This window comes from Alnus glutinosa, chromosome 7 (assembly GCF_958979055.1).
Source record: "Alnus glutinosa chromosome 7, dhAlnGlut1.1, whole genome shotgun sequence".
Lineage (NCBI taxonomy): Eukaryota > Viridiplantae > Streptophyta > Magnoliopsida > Fagales > Betulaceae > Alnus > Alnus glutinosa.
The window spans coordinates 20,636,523-20,656,417 of record NC_084892.1 but is presented as its reverse complement, the minus strand read 5'-3'; the positions used below and the strand labels follow the sequence as shown (position 1 = coordinate 20,656,417).

General features: G+C 39.9%; 2 protein-coding genes across 2 annotated transcripts; both read right to left on the bottom strand.

The window, feature by feature from the left end:
* Positions 1-959: 959 nt before the first annotated feature.
* LOC133873495 (uncharacterized) lies at positions 960-19,569 on the bottom strand. The gene is made up of 5 exons (XM_062311195.1): positions 19,382-19,569; positions 12,280-12,432; positions 11,440-11,527; positions 1,403-1,469; positions 960-1,310 (listed from the first exon to the last, which is right to left on the bottom strand). The coding sequence occupies exons 2-5, from the start codon at positions 12,386-12,388 to the stop codon at positions 1,257-1,259; spliced, it is 318 nt and encodes a 105-aa protein (XP_062167179.1). The 5' UTR covers positions 12,389-12,432; positions 19,382-19,569; the 3' UTR covers positions 960-1,256.
* Positions 15,837-16,764, bottom strand: LOC133873310 (uncharacterized). Its single transcript, XM_062311029.1, has 3 exons — positions 16,519-16,764; positions 16,105-16,398; positions 15,837-15,944 (listed from the first exon to the last, which is right to left on the bottom strand). Exons 1-3 carry the CDS (start codon positions 16,762-16,764, stop codon positions 15,837-15,839), a joined length of 648 nt encoding a protein of 215 aa, XP_062167013.1.
* Positions 19,570-19,895: the final 326 nt, after the last annotated feature.

Sequence of the window (19,895 nt, the reverse complement as noted above, 5' to 3'; positions counted from 1 at the left end):
CGTATGGCTTAGTGGCCTAACGAAATTAGCTGGTAGAAATACCTCCGATGCCTGAGTCAATTGAGAGCTTGGTAAAGATCATTCTCCTCGAGAAAGAGAGAGTTGCGACCCTTTAACCGCCTCAACAAAGTCTTAAGTAATAAATAAGAAATAATGGTAATGGTGAAAATTAAGGGTAACCGAACGATCTCGATGCCTAAAGAGTGATTTGATTACCCCAAACTAACCATTATTGGTGGCCAAACCACTATTATAGCCCGGGGCAACTCGGCTATAATAGTGTAATGTATTGGGCAGCTTATGGACATAATTATTTATAAATTTGTAAACCGTTATTCTGTCTTTTTGGATATGTTATGGACATGTATTATTTAAAAAAAAAATTGTTTTGTAATTATTTTGTCTCTTTTGTACATGTTATAGACGTGTTATTTATAAATTTTCAATGTAATGATGTAAGTTGTTAAGAATGAACAAATGATATAAATTACCCAAAATAAAAAGAAAAAAAAAAAAGAAGAAAAAAAAAAGAGATAAATGCTTTGCTTAGAAATGAACATGCAACCTAATACACATCATTTGAGTTGCTTAGATAAATTAATGGACTCGAGATCAAACTCAACTTCAACGAGATGCGGACATTTCCCATGCTGCCTGAGCCGAGTTCACACAAGGTTAGTCAAGCTCGACTCAAGCTCAACCTCATCTAATTATTTGCCGAACCGAATTCAAACATTCAATATTCCACTTGACTCGACTATAGTAAAGCTCTACTTCAACTCCAAATATATTTTAGAAAACTCGTATGATTTTGGCCCTTAGCTGATCAATTGAAGATAACAATTATTTGCATGTTGTTACTTTTAAAATAATAATAGAATAACCATATAAATGAATAATCTCGACACCTCCAATTACAATTGCAGAAGGAAAGAATTTCAAATAGAGCAAGAAGTAAATTTACCCCAAATCAGAATCAACCTTACTCCAAAACTGGTTAGTTAAAATACATAAATGTTTAGCTGGGGATTAGGAGCATGCTGAGATTAATAGTCCTCTAGATGTCCCTGAACTCTTAACCCAAATTTTCTGTGCAATAACTTCTACCAAGTAAACTCATAACAAGACAGATCAACTATAACATCACTAAATCAATTTCAGGGTTAAAAATTCTTATAACCTATGGCTGCTTCATCATCAATCTGCACAAACAAAACTGTGCAAAATTCTTCGGACCACTAGACAATTCCAATTAGCTAGTCATAGAGGCCTTCTTCATTCCAGGTGTCAACTAAAAAATCTACCATCTCCTGAAGAATCCATCCAGGAATAATGTTCATATCAAAATTGTTCCAAAAGTGAGAATGTGAGGAAGAATAAAGAGAGCATCTACTAAACTTACAGCTAAGGGTATTGGCTGCTGAAAAGGTTCAGTAGACAAAAGCAAATCTTCGTAAGTAGTGGTCCAGCTGCAAAAGATCATACGCACATTACATACAAGACCTATACACGAATATGATGCTGATTCTCCTGTCTCCCTTTTACCCGAAAAAGCCAACCTCTCAAGCAACTAAGAAAAAAGGCTTTTGACCTTCAAATATTAATAGATTTCATGTGTTTAAGGCGAAAAACAAAAGCAAAAGGTCAGTCAATATGCATTCAAACTGGGAGGGGATGCTACTGAGACTCTCAGAAATCTCTCTCATGATCCCCATTCTCAAACACCAAACATGTCAGAAAGTCCAGACCAGTTTTCTATTAAAAGAAACTAGAATCAAAGATTGATGGAAAAATTTGGTCAAGAGAAAGGTACAAACAAAGCCTGATGAATATGAGAGAGAATTTGGGAGCATTATTTTCCTTATACTAAAAGTCAAATCTTGAAGAATTCTTGTTATGATGATACAATACTTTGTTTTTTCACGTATGTGAATATATTTAAGCATGGATTTCATATTTATTTCCCACACAGCACATAGAAACAAGGTAGAGCCCTGTCAGAGGGTTGAGCTTCAGTAGGGTAAAAAGGGAGTTGGATGTATTGGGGGGGAGGGATTTTCTTTGGTGGGCATTTCTAGAGAGCAGGAGGGCTCAAAGGAGCTGTCCTCTTTTGTTGTCCCATCTTAATTCAGTTCTGAATTTGTGGAGGGTGGAGTAGGCGATGAGGTGGAGGGTTTTGGCCCGTTATCGGTTATGCCTTTGGCAGTGGAGATGGACAAGGATTCAAGTTCAAATGTGTCTCCTAGATGGGTGATGGAGAGGGTGAAGGGTTACTACAAATTAGTAGGAGTGTCATGTGACCAATATGAAGATAAATTGTTGGCATTGTTTGAAGAAATTGAAGCCAGGCGGGTCCAATCCTTGGCTGATTCTTTGGCTATGGTTACCACAGTTTCAGGAGTGAAAGGCCATAGGAAGATTAAGCGGCTGGATTGTTCCACTAACTATGACAAGAAGGGGGAGCAATCTAATAGAAGAAGAGGAAAGAGTAGGAGCGTGTCATGTGTTAATGAAGCTTAAAATACTATCTTGGAATGTAAGGGAGATTAATGAGCTGGATAAAAGATTGAGTATTAAAGGGCTCATTAGAGATTGGAAAGTTGATTTGGTGTGTTTGATGGAGACAAAAATGAAAGCCATTACTAGAGTGGTGGTTCGAAGTTTATGGGGTTGCCAACATGTAGATTGGTGTTATATGGGGGCTAGTGGGGCATCAGATGGGATTTTGATTATGTGGGATAGGAGGACTGTGGAGAAGGTGGATGAATGCGTGGGACGGTATACTTTAGCTGTTTCGTTGCATAACGCTGATGATAATTTTATGTGGGCGTTTAGGGGTGTGTATGGACCTAATGATGATGGGGAAAGGAGGGTGTTGTGGGATGAAATGGCTGGATTAATGAGTTAGTGGGATAGGCCGTAGTGCTTTGGGTGGTGCAGTTTCCAAGTGAGCGATCGGGAGCTGGTGGTTTTTCTGCTGCTGTGGAAGATTTTTCAGAGTTCATACATGGGCAGAGTTTGGTGGATATTCTTCTCCAAGGAGGGCTATTCACTTGGTCCAATAATTAGGTATGGCCTAAAATTGATAGGTTTCTGTTATCTCCGGAGTGGGAAGAACATTACCCTGATGTGTCACAAAGTCGTTTGCCTAGACTTTTATCGGACCATTTCCCTTTGATGTTGGATTGTGGAACGCAAGAAGGGAAAAGATACTTCAAATTTGAAAACATGTGGCTGAAATCCGATGGCTTTGTGGAACAAGAGCAACGTTGGTGGGAGTCTTATGATTTTTAAGGTCTACCAAGTTATGTGCTAGCTAACAAGTTGAAAGCTTTAAAGCTGGACTTGAAGAAATGGAATGCGGAGGTCTTCGGTAATGTGGGGAAGGAGGAATTATTGGAAGGTATTAAAGAGTTAGAGTGTTTTGAAGAAGATCGGGGGCTAGTGGAGGAGGAGCGGGTACAGAAGTCAGATATGATTAGGGAGCTGGAAAAAACACTCCTGTTTGAGGAGGTTAATTGGAGGCAAAAATCTCGGGCTTTGTGGCTGAAGGAAGGGGATAATAACACTAAATTCTTTCACAGGGTGGCTAATTCGCATGGAGGTACAATCATGTGGGAGTTTTGAGGATCAATGGGGCTATGTCTATTGATCCGGTGGAAATTAAGGATCATATTGTGAATTTTTATGACATACTGTACACTGAGCAGAGTTCGTGGTGGCTTAGGGTGGATGAGATTTCTTTCTCTTCCATAGATGCAAATGAGTGTCTTTGGTTAGAACGTGTCTTTGAAGAGCAAGAGGTGTGGGAGGTGGTGCGGGAGATGAACGGGGATAAGGCACCAGGTCCAGATAGCTTTTCTATGGCTTTCTTTCAGAAATGTTGGAGGGTTCTCAAAAAAGATATTATGGCAGTTTTTTCAGAATTTCATAATAGTTGCCAGTTTGAGAAGAGTTTGAATGCAACTTTTGTTTCACTGATAGAACAAATATATTAGGCTGTAAAACCTTACTCTATAGCTAAGCATTCATTGAATATTTATAGGAGAATTACAAGGTTCATAATAGACTAGGACTCCTATACACGCTGATCATAATAGATTAAGACTCCTATACATACTAAAAGTAGGACTTTTTAACTCCCATCTATTTAGCATACAATTAGACTTAGGACTCTAGCTTAGAACCAGGAGTCTGGATGAGACCGGATGAGATAGACTTCTTATCAACCACTTTCGGATAGAATTGTGCCGCACAAGACTCATACTTGGTATGAGAGTCTTGTGTTGTAGTTGCATTAATATCCTCCCTCAAGATCAACGGGGGAGATCGCACGTTGAGCTTGTAACAAAAGTTTTGAAACTTGGCGGAAACAAGGGGCTTAGTAAGAACATCAGCAATCTGATCCGAACTTGGAACAAACTGAACCACTAAGGATTTATCAGCAACTCAGTCACGGACAAAGTGAAAATCGATCTTCACATGTTTCGTACGTGCATGAAAGACTGGATTGACCGACATGTAGGTGGCTCCAATATTGTCACGCCAAAGTATTGGTGGAGTAGACTGTCCAATCCTGAGTTCTTGAAGAAGTGCACGTATCCAAAGAAGTTCTGTTGTGGTATTTGCAACTGCTTTGTATTCGGCCTCAGTGGAGGATCTTGAAACTGTCGGTTGTTTACGTGAACTCCAGGAGATTAAATTAGAGCCAAGGTAGACACAATAGGCACCTGTAGAGCGGCGATCATCTGAACATCCGACCCAATCAGCATCGGAGTATGCTTGTTGTTCGAGGCGCATCTCGTGAGCAAGGAAGTGGCCATAAAGTTCATCAAAGGACAGTGGGTCGACTCGGGTTGTGACCGAGGTCACAAAAGGATCATATTCGAAGCCGAGTCCTTTAAGGAGAAAGGATACGCTCTCAAAATCATTGAGAGGCTGTCCGACGGCCGCAAGCGTATCACTGAGTATCTTGATGGTCTGAAAGTACTCGGTGATCGAGCTACTGCCTTTCTTGACCGTTGCGAGCTGGAAATAAATTTGCATGACCCGAGCACGGGCCTGAGAAGCAAACATGGTGAGCAGTGTGTTCCAGAGAGAAGAAGCCGAGGGAGAGCCGACTGCATGGACGACATAGGGCTCGGACAGTGTAGAAATTAAAATACTAAGGATCATCTAATCCCGTTGATTCCAAGCGAGGAATTCTGGGTTGACGACGGTGGCTGGTGCTCCGACAATAGTGCTGGGATTGGGAATCGTCTGGGCAGGCGGTGGAGAAGAACCATCGAGAAAGCCATAAGCGTCTTGGCCTTTGATATACGCAAGAATCTGAGTTCGCTAGGCCATGAAGTTGCCTTTGGTAAGTTTAATACTGAGATTATGGTTCATATTTGGGACTGCAAAGATAACAGGGGGCTGAACGGGTGGTGGGGGATGCTGTGAAGCATGAGAAGCTGCCGATGTGGTAGAGGATTCGGAGTCGGAAGCCATGGATCACGACCCCAGTCAGATTGAACACTTAATACCTAAGAAGGCAGATGCAGTGGAGGTTAAGGACTTTAGGCCTATCAGTTTGGTGAGAGGGGTCTATAAAATTATTTCTAAGGTCCTTGCTAATAGGCTCAAATCAGTGTTGGGTAAGATTATTTCAAGCTCTCAAAATGCTTTCATTGGTGGATGGTAAATCTTGCATTCAGTTCTTATAGCCAATGAATGTCTGGATAGCCAAATGCAGTCAGGGGAGGCTAGGTTATTGTGCAAGCTGGATTTGAAGAAAGCATATGATTATGTGAATTGGGATTTCTTACTTTACATGCTTAAGAGGTGTGGGTTTGGGGAGAGGTGGAGGGATTGGATTAAATTTTGTGTATCAACGGTAAAATTTTCCATATTGGTTAATGGCTCCCCTAGAGGTTTTTTTCAGAGCTCGCGAGGGATTAGGCAAGGTGATCCTCTTTCTCCTTTGCAGTTTGTAGTGGTTATGGAAGCGCTTAGTAGGATGTTGAATGCGTCTATGCTCCAAGGATTGTTGTCATGTTTCTCGGTGGGAATTAGGGATAATGAAGCTTTAGTGGTCAATCATTTGCTGTTTGCGGATGATACCTTAATTTTTTGTGGAGAATAGGCCGAACATGTTCGAAATTTGAGGTGTACTTTCTAATGTTTTGAAGTGGTGTCAGGGTTGAGGATCAATTTAGGCAAATCTGAATTGGTCCCTATTGGCGAGGTGGAAGATGTGGAGTCTTTGGCACATATTTTGGGTTGTCGTATTGGGTCTCTGCTAATGACTTATTTGTGTATGCCGTTGGGGGTGTCGTTCAAATCTATTTCTGTTTGAAATGGGGTTATTGAAAAGGTGGAATGAAGGTTGGCTAGTTGGAAAAAACTTTATTTACCCAAGGGTGGTAGGGTGACATTGATTCACAATACTCTTTCTAGCATTCCTACTTATTATTTATCTCTATTCCCTATTCCTGTGAGTGTAGCTAAGAAATTTGAGCGACATCAAAGGGAATTTCTGTGGAATGGAATGGGGGATGAGACTAAATTTCATTTAGTCAGTTGGCATCGAGTTTGTACTCCAATCAAGGCTGGTGGACTGGGAGTTCGTAATGTTATTAATTTTAATCAAGCCTTATTGGGGAAGTGGATGGGGAGGTTTTCTCAAGAGCGCGATGGTTTGGGGAGATCGGTGATTGAGGTGAAGTATGGGAGTGTGAGGGGAGGTTGATGTTCATTACCGGTGACGGGCCTTATAGTATGAGTGATTGGAAGTTTATTCAAAGGGGGTGGGATACTGTTACCAAGTACTTGCGTTTCAAGGTAGGTGATGGGTCTCATATTCGCTATTGGCATGATTTATGATGTGGGGACAGGCCTATCAAGCTCTGTTATTCAGCTTTGTACACTATTGCAAGTTCTCCTGATGCTTGGATGGTGGATAATTTGTTTGTGGTTGCAAGCGGATGGTTTTGTGGAGCTGGTGAAGGGTTGGTGGAGTTCGTATGTGTATGAAGGTTCGCCGAGTTATGTGTTCGCTCGAAAGTTAAAAGCTTTGAAACTTGACCTTAAACAATGGAATGAGGAAGTGTTTGGGAATGTAGGGGCTAATAAAAAGAAACTTCAGTATGATCTGTGTGAGCTGGATTTGATTGCAGAGGAGAGGCCGTTATCTGACGAAGAGAAACTAAAGAGAGAAGAAACTTCCAGAAATTTAGAGAAGCATGTCTTTCTTGAAGAGGTGAGTTGGAGACAGAAGTTTAGGGCTTTGTGGTTAAAAGAGGGGGACAGCAACACTAAATTTTTTCACCGAATGGCTAATTCTCATAGAAGGCATAATATGATAGAGGCTCTGGTGGTGGATGGTCAATTGACTGAGGATAGGACTGTAATCAAAGATCACATTGTGGATTTCTATGCGAAGCTACATAGTGAGCAATTTCAGTGGAGACCAAGGGTAGATGACTTATCTTTTTCCTCCATTGATGAAGAAGATAGAAGATGGTTGGAACGGGAGTTTGAGGAAGACGAAATTTGGGTGGTTATCCAGAACTTCAAAGGGGATAAGGCGCCGGGGCCTGATGGTTTCTCGATGGCTTTCTTTCAGAAGTGTTGGGAGATTTTGAAGAATGATATTTTTGCGGTTCTTAAGGAGTTTTATTCTACCGGTAAATTTGAAAAGAGCCTTAATGCAACTTTTGTGTCGTTGATTCCTAAGAAGGCTGGAGCGGTGGATATCAAGGATTTTCGTCCTATCAGTTTAATAGGTGGTACGTACAAAATCATCTCTAAGATTCTGGCTAATAGGTTGAAGGTGGTTTTGGGGAAGGTTGTTTCTCAGTCTCAGAATGCGTTTATTCAGGGGAGGCAAATTTTGGATTCTGTTTTGGTGGCCAATGAATGCGTGGATAGTAGGATTCGTTCTGGAATTCCGGGCATTATTTGTAAATTGGACTTGGAGAAGGCGTATGATCATGTCAATTGGGAGTTCCTGCTTTATGTTTTAAAAAGATGTGGTTTTGGGGAGAAATGGGTTGGCTGGATTGCTCATTCCATCTCTACTGTCTATTTTTCCATTAATATTAATGGGTCGCCTTCGGGGTTCTTTCGTAGTTCTCGGGGTCTTCGACAAGGGGATCCTTTGTCCCCGCTCCTGTTCGTAATGGTGATGGAGGCATTCAGTCGGATGACTTACGCGGCAGTTGATAGTGGGCGGTTATCGGGTTTCTCAGTGGATTCGAGTTCCCATGATGCTCTGATGGTTTCCCACTTATTATTTGCGGATGATACGTTGATTTTCTGTGATCCTGTTGTTGATCAAATCCGAGATTTGAGGTGTTTGCTGCTTTGTTTTGAAGCAGTTTCGGGTCTGAGAATCAATTTATCCAAAACTGAGATGGTTCCGGTGGGTGAGGTTGGGGATGTCGAGGAGTTGGCTACTATCCTTGGGTGTGGTGTGGCCTTGCTGCCGATTAAGTATTTGGGCCTTCCGTTGGGTGCAAAATATAAAGATCCTAATATGTGGAACAATGTTATTGAGAAGATGGAAGCTAGACTAGCGGGGTGGAAGAAGGTGTGTTTATCTAAAGGGGGGAGGTTAACCTTGATTAATAGTACTCTTTCAAGCTTACCTACGTACTTTCTTTCTCTTTTCCCTATTCCTGTGGGAGTGGCTAATCGATTGGAGAAGCTTCAGAGAGATTTCCTTTGGGGTGGTGTTGGTGATGAATTTAAATTTCATTTGGTTAATTGGCGTACGATTTGCTCCTCTAAAGCGTCGAGGGGGCTTGGAGTGAGAAATTTGGTTATGTTCAACAAAGCCTTGATGGGTAAATGGTTATGGAGATATGCTATGGAGAGAAATGCTTTTTGGAGAAAGGTGGTGGATGTCAAATATGGTAGTTTGAGGGGTGGTTGGTGTTCTAAGGAGGTGGGGGGTTCTTATGGGTTTGGCGTGTGGAAAAGTATTAGGAGGGGATGGGATACTTTTGCTGCGCATGTGAGATATGAGATCGGGAATGGTTCGAAAGTTCTGTTTTGGCATGATGTTTGGTGTGGGGAAACTCCCTTGAAGATCCTCTTTCCAGATTTGTTCCTGATTGCTCGAAATAAGGATGCTTGGGTGGAGGATATCATGCAAAGACAAAATGGCACCATCTTATGGAATATGGTCTTTTCTCGTTCAGTTCATGATTGGGAGGTCGAAGTGGTTAGTAGGTTCTTTGGGATGTTGTAATCCCTCAAAGTTAGCAGCGAGGGCGAGGATAAGTTGTGTTGGGTGCCAGCGAGAAAGAAATCTTTTGAGGTTAAGTCATTCGATAAGTTGTTGTCTAGTCCTACTCAGTCTTCTTTTCCGTGGAAAAGTATTTGGAAAGTTAATGTTCCCTCAAGAGTGGCTTTCTTTGTTTGGACGGCTACTTTAGGGAAATCTTTAACTTTGGATAACCTTCGAAAGAGAAACATTATCGGCATGGATTGGTGTTCTATGTGTAAGACAGCTGGAGAATCTATTGATCATTTGTTTCTGCATTGTATGGTGGCTACAGATTTGTGGAGGGCTCTGCTGCAATTGTTTGGGGTGGAGTGGGTTATGCCGGGGTCGGTGATAGACATGTTGGGGAGTTGGAGGGGCCAGAAGGGTAATCGGACTGCGATTCAAATTTGGCGCATGGCTCCGTTGTGTTTGATGTGGTGCGTTTGGAGGGAACGGAATGCTCACTGTTTTGAAGATAGTGGATGCTTCAAATGCTGTTTTTGTGGAAAGATAGATTTAAGTTATTGTATGATTGTTCCTATTTAGATTTCTTAGATAGATGTTCTCTATGTTCGTTTCATTAGGGGTTCCTTGTATACTTCCTGTGTACTTTGGGTTGCGCCCCTTTGCGCCTTTTTTATATATTTTACTTATCAAAAAAAATAATTTGTTTGTGGTAGGAGGCGCAGCTCATTGGAATGTTCTATTTTCGCACTATGCTCAAGATTGGGAGGTGGAGATGGTGATGTCCTTCTATGAACAGTTATACTCTATTCGGATTCGGCATTGGGAGGTTGATAGGGTGGTGTCATCTTTCTAAGAGGAGGAATTTTGAAGTGAAGACTTTCTATAAAGCTTTAGTTTGTCACGAGGTGACTTCTTTTCCTTGAAATGATATATGGCGTGTTAAAGCTCCGAAGCAGGTGGCATTCTTTGTTTGGACAACGGTTTTAGGAAGAATTTTAACATATGACAATTTAGGAAGGCGTGGTATTGTGGTGGTAGAGTGGTGAGTTATGTGTAAGAAGTATGGAGAATCCGTTGATCACCTTTTTTTTCATTGTAACGTGGCACGAGTTGTTTGGAGTTCTTTTTATAGCTTGTTTGGGGTGGAGTGGGTTATGCCTAATAGTGTCTTGGATTTATTAAGTGGTTAGGGCACCTTGCTGGGTCGTGATCCTATTAACCGTATTTGAAAGCAGGTACCTTTATGTGTTTTGTCGAGCTTGTGATTTGAGAAAAATTCTAGGCTTTTTGAGGATGTGGAGGTTCCGGTTGGGGCGCTTTGTAGATATGTGGTTAATATGTTATATCTTTCGGTGCCGGTGCATAGCCCTTTGCTGATTTTTTACTTTCTTGTTCGTTTCTTTCCTCTGACTAAGGGCACTTTTGTATACTTCATATGTACTAGGGTTGAGCCCCTCTGCACTTTTTAATGAATTCTTATCCCAAAAAAAAAGATTTTGATTACATTAAATTTTATGGTTGAGTTTCTGATGTTTCACAAGAGGCCATTTGGTTTTAGATGATGCTTAACAAAGAATAATCATCCATGGACTACCCTACTGACGAACACATCTCATTCCAAGCACTGTCCGTTCAATATCGGCATACCTTTTTGTCCCTTTTCTCTCTCCCCAATTATTTTCTGATGAGTAATAAAATTTCATTAAAATTTATCTGTTCTCTGATATATCCTTTCTAATTGTTTGACTCCAAATTCCCTCACTATATGGTGGTAACATTTTTTATCCTTTCTGAAAATTTAATAAAGTAATCAGTCTTCAAGCTTTTGGATGTATATGAATCCATCTTCCTCTCAAAATTGCAAAGGGAAGTTAGGAACTCACAAGTAAAGTTCCAACCAAGATTGGCAGAACTACTAAGTTCACGTCACAACTTGAAAGGATAATGAATGCCTAACCCTACAACCCGGAAAGAAAATATAAATGACAACCAATGGTTAGTTTAATGGTTTTATGCAAGTAGACATGCACATGCATTAGAATGCTACATTTTCCTGATGTTGCTATATTGAAAGAAACCAGAAGCATATCCACATAGATCTCAAAGCAGGTCAGATAAAGTAAATTGTGGCAGTGGACTACAAAACTGGCACCTGCCAAAGTGTTTTAACCATGAACATCCAGTAAAATTTTTTTAAAAAAATTAAAAGATGTATATACCTCATAATCGGTTCTCTACGTGCTCTTTGTGATTTTTTAGACTGGTCCCCAATCCATTCTCTTCTTCTCTCATGCCAAGTTATCGCAGCTGCACAGTAAGGTCATCCATCAGAAGCAAAGGCTTTTACTTCAAAACTTCTAACGAGGGGGAAGGAACTTTTTGACAGCACTAAGCGCATTAAGTAGTAACAAGAAAGTGCATCAGCAAACCTCCAGCAAACAAGAAGTTCTATAAGTCAGCCAGATAAACGTCTTACAAGTCTTGTGGAAAAGCTCTTATCTAGAGTGCAACTGTCATCTCATACTCACCATTTTAACTAAAAGCCCATAACGTACTCACCCAAACGTTCATTCTCACCTCACCCTAAAATGAGCTCCATCATACAAAGTTCATTTTCAATCAAAACAAACAGACCCTTAGTATGTATTTAACACCATAAAACGCTTGCTGTTGAATAAAGTTCAAACAAGTTCAACCATACTCAGGATTACTTCGCTCAATTTCACAATATACCAAATAGCATCATGAACATAATTATAGCCATTCAATCAGCAAGTTCTCCAGTCTTAAATATAATTACAGAGGAACAAAAGAACAAGAAAATGGATTTCTAACATACTAATTCCAACATTTAATCACTTTATGTTTATTATCTATGATTCAGATTTCAGGTCACCCAGCTAAAGTCTTCACCTAACCATGCACATTGAAAAGGTCTGTTTTAGTATAAGTTCGCAAAATAACTTGTTCTAGTGGTAGACTGATAACTAATATCACAGTCCATGAAAGCAATTATACAGTATATATAACAGAGACAAGCTTTTCCCTAATAGACATACCATGGTTAACAAAGATCTCTTTCTCACTGGGCTTCTCTGTGCTAGAATTATTTGATCCTCCTGAAGGTCGATTGTCATGGGAACTAGAATTGCTACCATTAGTTTCCATTGTCTCCGGACTCAAGTCTCAACAAACATTGCCTTCAAAACACTCTGCACAAAAAGTTAAGGATGGAGAGCAAGTCTCCACGTGAGAAAGAATTCATCAGCTTACAAGAAAGAAATCCATTGTACTGGATATTGACCAGAAGGGAAAAGCATGCCATGCAGTGAGGTGAATGAAGTTCAACAACTGGAGATTGATCGGAAATATCACAATGAGATATCAATGTGCCTCGAGCTTGCTCATTCTTGTAACCAGGAATATCTAACCAACTAATTTGCAGCTTCTAGATGTCAAAAACAAGACAGATAGTATAGATGTTAAATGGTCTTTTGGGTTGCAGTTCAGAGTCCCCTGAACAGCCTTGAGTACTTATCTTTCCTTGCTATGATTAAAACCCAAACCCTACTCTTTCAAAACAATAAAACCTTCCCATCATTGAAGCCTAACCTTAACAACCCCAAAGCCCCTCCAGTACCTGCCATGCAGTTTCCCTGCAGTTATATTCTAAGAACTCGGCACTCTCCTTGAAGCTTAATCCACCTATATTTATAGCAGGCAGCCCTAAACAATATTCTTAAGGTCTTCCTGGCCATCTAACGTAAGTCTCATTCTTGTGGGAACCATTTTTCATGGGAAATTTTTTCAAAATGTTGGTAAGAAATCTGTTCACAAAACTAGATTTGTTCCTTTCTAATGTGACACGATGGACATCAGATAACTAGACAAATCTGTTCACAAAACCCACTCCCCCCTCTCCGCACCCTAACTGTTCTTTTTCTAGAAAAAAGAGCCCCATAATATTTACAAAGAAAGCAGCATACACTTTCTTAAAGGCAGCACATCATTGAAGATTTGACCATCCTAAAACCCATGTTTTGTTGATTAGACTCAATGTATCAGCTTTTGTCACTGAAGAATCCCACAAAATATGCTTCAAAAGACATGTAAAACAAGTAAACCACAACTATCTTTTACCATCTTTCTAATGAATATACAAGTGTGAGTATTAAAAGGTTAAGTCTCACATTAGATAGATGTTACAAGCATGAGTACATTTTTTTTCTTTTTGATAAGTAATTCAAATTCATTAAAAGGGCAAAGAGGCGCAACCCAAGTATATATGAAGTATACAAGAGAACCCTTAACGTATAGAAAAAGAAGAATAAAACTCCAAAAACAAAGAGAAATTAGAAATAGGCAATCTAATAAATGCTACCATCCTTACATAAAGGGAATCGAACAACATATTCTTCAACTCTAACAACATATTATACAGCTTCTAATGTTCATTTCTCTCAAAATACACTACATTAATCATAAAGAAGCCAACCTCCACAGTTCCAAAACATTACGCTTTCCCAATTGTACCTTGCAACTCATCAACAAATCTCTCACCCTTCGGAGGCATAACCCATACAATCCAAACAACTGAAAAAGTGAGATGACAATAAACTCCCCACTCTACTTACTCTTAATATAATATAATTTGGCTCAAACTTATAACTTGAGTTTTTGGGTTGAGATATCCCACTATAGAATATTACGGTCTCACTAAAAAAACTCTCAAAAGTGTGCATTTCCCCACGAAGTGGAATCAGAGCTAAGGTTTAGTTTTTAGATCATCAATTAAGGTAATTATGGTGAGTACCAAATATGAAGTAGAAAAGTTCAATGGCAAACACAACTCCTCTCTCTCTCTAGCATGGACGAATAAAAGATTTCCTTATTCAATAAAGAGTCTATAAGGCGTTATTGAGAAAGGCAAAGAAATCGCAGAAGATGGATGATGATGAGTAGAAGGAGATGGATGTTAGCTACTGGTGCAATTCGTCTCAACCTATCAGATGAAGTCATCCATAATATTATTGATAAAGAAAAACCTAAGACAATATGGCAAAAATTGGAGAACAGATTACAAAAAATATGTATGTAAAGAGACAATAATATAGTTTACCGATGGAGGAGGATATAGATATGTTTGAGCATCTTAACAAGTTTAACATGTTGAATACATAGTTGTTAAAACTTTAGGGTGAAAATTGAAGAGAAAGACAAAGCAATATATTTCTACTAAGATCACTTTCCCTTCATTTGATCACTTAGTTAGGACATTATTGTATGGGAAAGAGACTTCAAAATTTAAAGAGATGACTGGAACTTTCTTATTACATTAAACGAGAAGTAAACCTGTCAATGGTCAAGCTGATGGTGAGCGAGACAAAATAGTCACAAAAATTATACAGTAAAGTTAGGAAAAAATTAGGGCAAAGTGAGGAGAAAGAAGATAAGAGAAGAGAGAGAAAAAAAGAGAAAGAAGCTAGAGAGAGAGAGAGAGAGAGAGAAGAGGTGAGGTGAGGTGAGAAGACAAAGAGAGAAAATCATTTTCTCATAATTTTATTCTATCAAAGTCCCCTTACATTGGAGTACAATGCATACTTAAATAGATTTCGACTAAACTCTAGGGAAACACCCATTTATTAACTTACCTAACGTATTTTTTTTTTTATAAGTAATAAGCAAATCTAATTAAAAGCGTGAGGACATTAAAACACTGGAAGTATATAAAAGTAAACGCCTAACTAGCGAAACAAGTAAGGAAATCAAGAAAGCTAAAAGATAAGGAGAACACATAAGCCATAGACTATAGTCCAAAGATACAAAGTGTGATAAAAGGAGGATAAAAGTTCCTCAGGGATCTTCTACACGTCCTCAAAGCTCCGGTTATTTCTTTCCCTCCATAAGCACCAAAAGACGCAAGTGGGTGCCATTTTCCACACCGTAGTACTCCTTGACCGGCCTAAAGACCACCAGCAAGCAAGTAGATCGATAACCCATAGTAGCATAGCCCAAGACAACCCAAAGTGACTGAAAAGAGAGTACCACAAGGCAGAAGCCACATCGCAATGGAAAAGAAGATGGTCCACAGACTCCTCTGTCTTCTTGCACATGCAGCATCTGTTTATCACAATAACATGACGCTTCCTGAGGTTGTCTAAGGTGAGGATCTTACCAAGAGCTACCGACCACGAAAAGAAGGCCGCCCTTGAGGGGGCTTGGTTACGCCACACACACTTCCAAGGAAAGTGAGTACCTCTGGGACGAGTCCCTTCCAACCAAAGCTTGTCTTCGCCGCCTCTTCTAACTATAACTGAATCCAGCATCTGGAAGAAAGAAGCGAAAACATCCACCTCCCAATCATGCGCTTCTGTAGCAAAGCTCACGTTCCACTGGTAGGAACCACCCAAGAACTCTAGGTTATTTGCAATAGAGGCGTCCTTCGCTGCGGCTATACCAAATAGAGCTGGAAAAGTTGCCTTGAGAGTCATATTCCCGACCCACAGATCGTGCCAAAAACTAATCATGGTCCCATCCCCCACTTCGAATTTGATGTAACCTGAAAAAGTCTCCCAACCTTTTCGAATATTCTTCCATAGTCCCACCCCAAACGCTCCTATGGGAACGTGGGAGCACCATCCACCCCGTAAACAGCCAAATTTGGAATCCACCACAATTCTCCACTAAGCATCTCTCTCAATACCAAAGCACCACAACCATTTACCTAAAAGAGTGTAGTTGAACATTCTTAAGTTACAAATACCCAACCCTCCTACAAAGATCGAGGAGCAAACCTTAGCCCAGCTAACAAGGTGATATTTGAATTCGTCACCAATCCCTCCCCATAAAAAGTCTCGTTGGAGTTTCTCCATTCAATTAGCTACATTAGCAAGGATGGGGAAAAGGGACAAACAGTACTCAGGTAGGTTGGAAAGTGTGCTCTTAATAAGAGTGACCCTACCGCCTTTGGAAAGATACATCCGTTTCCAACTGGCCAACCGACGCTCCATCTTTTCCACAATGACATCCCAAATAGACTTTGCCTTGTAAGAAGCCCTTAGCAGAAAGCCAAGATACTTCAAGGGAAGAGAAGAGGTCCCACAACCTAAGATGCCAGTCAACTCACCCATGTTGTCCACATTACCCACCGAAACCAAAACAAACTTAGCAAGATAAACCTTTAAACTAGAAACAACTTCAAAAAATAAGAGTAGAACTCAGAGATGACGAAGTTGATTAGGGTTGGCCCCACAAAAAATCAAAGTATCATCTGCAAACAACAAGTGTGAGATATTTACGGCTGGAGGCCTAGAACCCACAGAGAAGCCTGAGAGAAAACCTCTATCAACAGTAGCAGTGATAATTTTGCTCAAAGCCTCCATGACAATAAAGAAGAGCAAAGGAGATAGTGGGTCGCCCTGCCTCAACCCACGAGAGCTACTAAAAAAGCCAGCTGGAGAGCCATTTACCAAAACGGAGAAGCGAACCAAAGATATGCAATGCGCTATCCAAGAGCACCATTTCTCCCTGAAACCACACCTCATTATGTACAAAAGAAAATTTTAGTTGACATGGTCAAAAGCCTTTGCAATATCCAGCTTGCAAAGTAACCCAGGATCACCAAAACTTGAGACGACTGTCCAAACATTCGCTAGCTATGAGGACATAATCCAAAATTTGCCTACCTTAAACAAAAGCCTTCTGAGGCTTAGAAATAATCTTTTCCATAATAGAACTCATTCTATTAGCAAGGACTTTAGCGATGATCTTATAAACCCCACTTATAAGACTAATAAGCCGAAAGTCAAAGATATCGATTGCCCTAACTTTCTTCGGAATTAAAGCAATGAAGGAGGCATTAAGGCTTTTCTCGAAAACCTTCATGAGATCAAATTTGATTACATCACAGTAGTCTTTAAAAAAAGCAATAGAGAAGCCACCAGGGCCTAGGGCTTTATATCTATTTATACCTTTCACCACCTCTAAAACCTCCCTCTCTTCAAACGAGAGCTCTAGCTGAGAGGCGGCCTCCACCACTAGAGAGTCGAAAGCAAGGTTATCTAATCTAGGCCTCCAGTTGTGATGTTCAAAGAATAAAGAGTCATAAAACTTAACAATGTGATCTCTGATAACTTAAGGATCAAAAGTAATTGAGCCATTGACAGAAAGCGACTCTATAGAATTGAATCTCCGGTTCGAGTTAGCAAGCTGATGAAAAAACTTTGTACATTTATCGCCTTCTTTAAGCCAAAGAACCCTTGATTTTTGCCGCCAACTAATTTCATCTTGAAGAGTAATTTTTTCCCGGTCAATGGAGATCAGACTTTTACTCAGCTTCTCTTTAGGGTCTAGCGCTCTTTCTGTCTCCAGTCGATCAAAAGAGTGTAGTTCCTCGAGGCAAGCCTGTTTAAGGGAATCGATATTACCAAACACTATAGCGTTCCACCTTATAAGATCGAACTTTAAAGCCTTTAGTTTCTGAGCCAAAATGAATTTGGGAGAGCCTTGAAAACTATAAGACGACCACCATTGCCTCACCCTATCCACAAAACCAGCCTCTTTCCGCCACATATTCTCAAATTTAAAAGGTTTTTTGCCCTCTTGAATACCACCACAGTCAAGGATAATAGCAAAATGATCCGAGCACAGTCTTGGAACCCTTTTCTAAAGGAGCCTAGGATAATTAGTTTCCCAATCCAGAGAGACGAGAAACCGATCAAGTCTGGACCAAGAGGAATTGTTGGACCACATAGATAGCCCCCTAGAAGGGGGAAGATCCAAGAGACCCAACTCAAAAATAAAGTCTGAAAATTCCGTCATCGCAGGGCGAAAACGAGCTTCCCCCGATCTTTCGCAAGGGAAACGGAAGACATTGAAGTCGCCTCCGATGCACCAAGGCAAATCCCACCAACTAAGAAGTCCAGCCAGCTCCTCCCAAAGAGACCTTCTACAACTGTCGATATTTGGACCATAGAACCCCGCAAAAGCCCAAGTGAAATCATCAGCAATATTTCTAAAGGACAGGCCACAACATACTCCCCCACATACACTTCAATCTTCTCCACAACCCTCTTGTCTTGTAAAAGAAGAATACCACCAGACACCCCGCTAGAAGGAAGGTAACACCAGCCAGCATGAAGACAACCCCACAAGTTTCGCACAGTGTTGATGGAAATAAATGTGTGCCGACCTAAATTATTTTAGGTAATTCAATAAATGGTGTTGCCTACTTGCCTATGTTAGGTAAGTCAATAAATGGGTGTTGCCCTAAGGTTTAGTCGTGAGTCTACTTAAGCATGCTTTGTACACCAATGGAGGAAAATTTGATGGAATTAAAATATGACTAATTGATTATTTTCCCTTCCACCTCTTCTTTCTCTCTCTTTCCCCTAGCTTCTTCTATCTTCTCTCTCTTTCCCATGTTCCTGGCTTCCCTCTTTCTAGCTTCTTCTCTCTCTTCTTTTAGCTTCTTTCTCCTCACTTTTCCCTAATTTCACCGAGTACTGCTGTGATCATTGTTTGTCCCACATCAGATCGGCAAGTAGAAAATAGAAGCTAATTCTTGCTAGCCAAAATTTCCTTTAATCATGCATCTCGAACCTCCATGGTTTGCCATCACTAACTCCTAAAATTCCAACGTCCAAGAAACAATTTCTTAAGTGGTGATTGCAAGACCTCTAAACAAAGTGAAAAGCTCATAATTTTTTCGGTCCTTTCCACATCCCACTTCGACATTTTCAAATAAAGACTCGGAAAAAATTTTGTGAGTGCATTCTTTTCTGCTATTATTAGATTATATTCACTTATTGTATTGGTAATGCACAGATAAACGTGCCTCACTATCATCTATTAATTCATGTAATATAAGATTTTTATGTGGCTCACTCTTCCCATCACAAACAATCTCGATAAACCAACTGACAATAGACCTAGTACAAGCAAAAACCAAAGGAACCCACAACTTTCATAGCATTAAAAATGCAATTAAAAATAAAAAATCACGAAATCTCCATCGATAATGAAACCCACATCAAATTGTGCAGAATATAATTCAAAGAGACAAATAATAATAATAATAATAACAAAAAAAAAAGATATAAAACAAGAAAAAATAAAAGAGTTTCAAGGGCAACAAAGAGAAGGATGGGAAGGAGGGCATACCTTTCTGTTCAAGTCTGAAATGTCTGGACTCTGAAGGAAGTGTTTTGGGTTGAACCCGAAGAAAAAAGACAGATCTTTTTTGAAGATTCGAGAATTTTGCAAATGGAAAAGGGAGTGATGTGACAATCAAGGGGGAAAAAAAGTATTTCAGATTCTTTCTTTTAGAGGGTTTATTGGGAAAGTCTTGCATCTTAAACCACTCGGAAGGTCAAACATATGCCATCTCCGTACTCTGCAGACGTGGCTAGAAGAGCACAAGAACAAGTGGGTAGGGTTGCTTGATGTTGCGATTTCAAAATTTGTGATTAGAAAATATAATTTTTAAAATCATAGTTAAGCATTTAGTAAAATTATAGTATTTTTTTAAGAAAAGAAATTCATTTCCTGCGATTTGAAGAAACAAATTTTTTGTGTTTTTCAAATCTCAATTTTTTAAAAACGCAATTCTATACGATTCATTCTCTACAATTTGGTTTAAAATTTCACTTTTTGTCTATAAAATCACAATGCCAAA

Excerpts from the sequence above, each read along its gene's own strand:
- LOC133873495 (XM_062311195.1), bottom strand. The coding sequence starts at position 12,388 with ATGGAAACTAATGGTAGCAATTCTAGTTCCCATGACAATCGACCTTCA. Across the intron at positions 11,528-12,279 it reads AGAGATCTTTGTTAACCATG|CTGCGATAACTTGGCATGAG; the intron begins GTATGTCTATTA and ends CTTACTGTGCAG. Across the intron at positions 1,311-1,402 it reads AGCAGCCAATACCCTTAGCT|GAGATGGTAGATTTTTTAGT; the intron begins GTAAGTTTAGTA and ends TGGATTCTTCAG.
- LOC133873310 (XM_062311029.1), bottom strand. The coding sequence starts at position 16,764 with ATGAGGTGTGGTTTCAGGGAGAAATGGTGCTCTTGGATAGCGCATTGC. Across the intron at positions 16,399-16,518 it reads TGGGTTCTAGGCCTCCAGCC|GTTTATCTTGCTAAGTTTGT; the intron begins GTAAATATCTCA and ends TCTAGTTTAAAG. Across the intron at positions 15,945-16,104 it reads TTTTCCCCATCCTTGCTAAT|GTAAATGGTTGTGGTGCTTT; the intron begins GTAGCTAATTGA and ends ACACTCTTTTAG.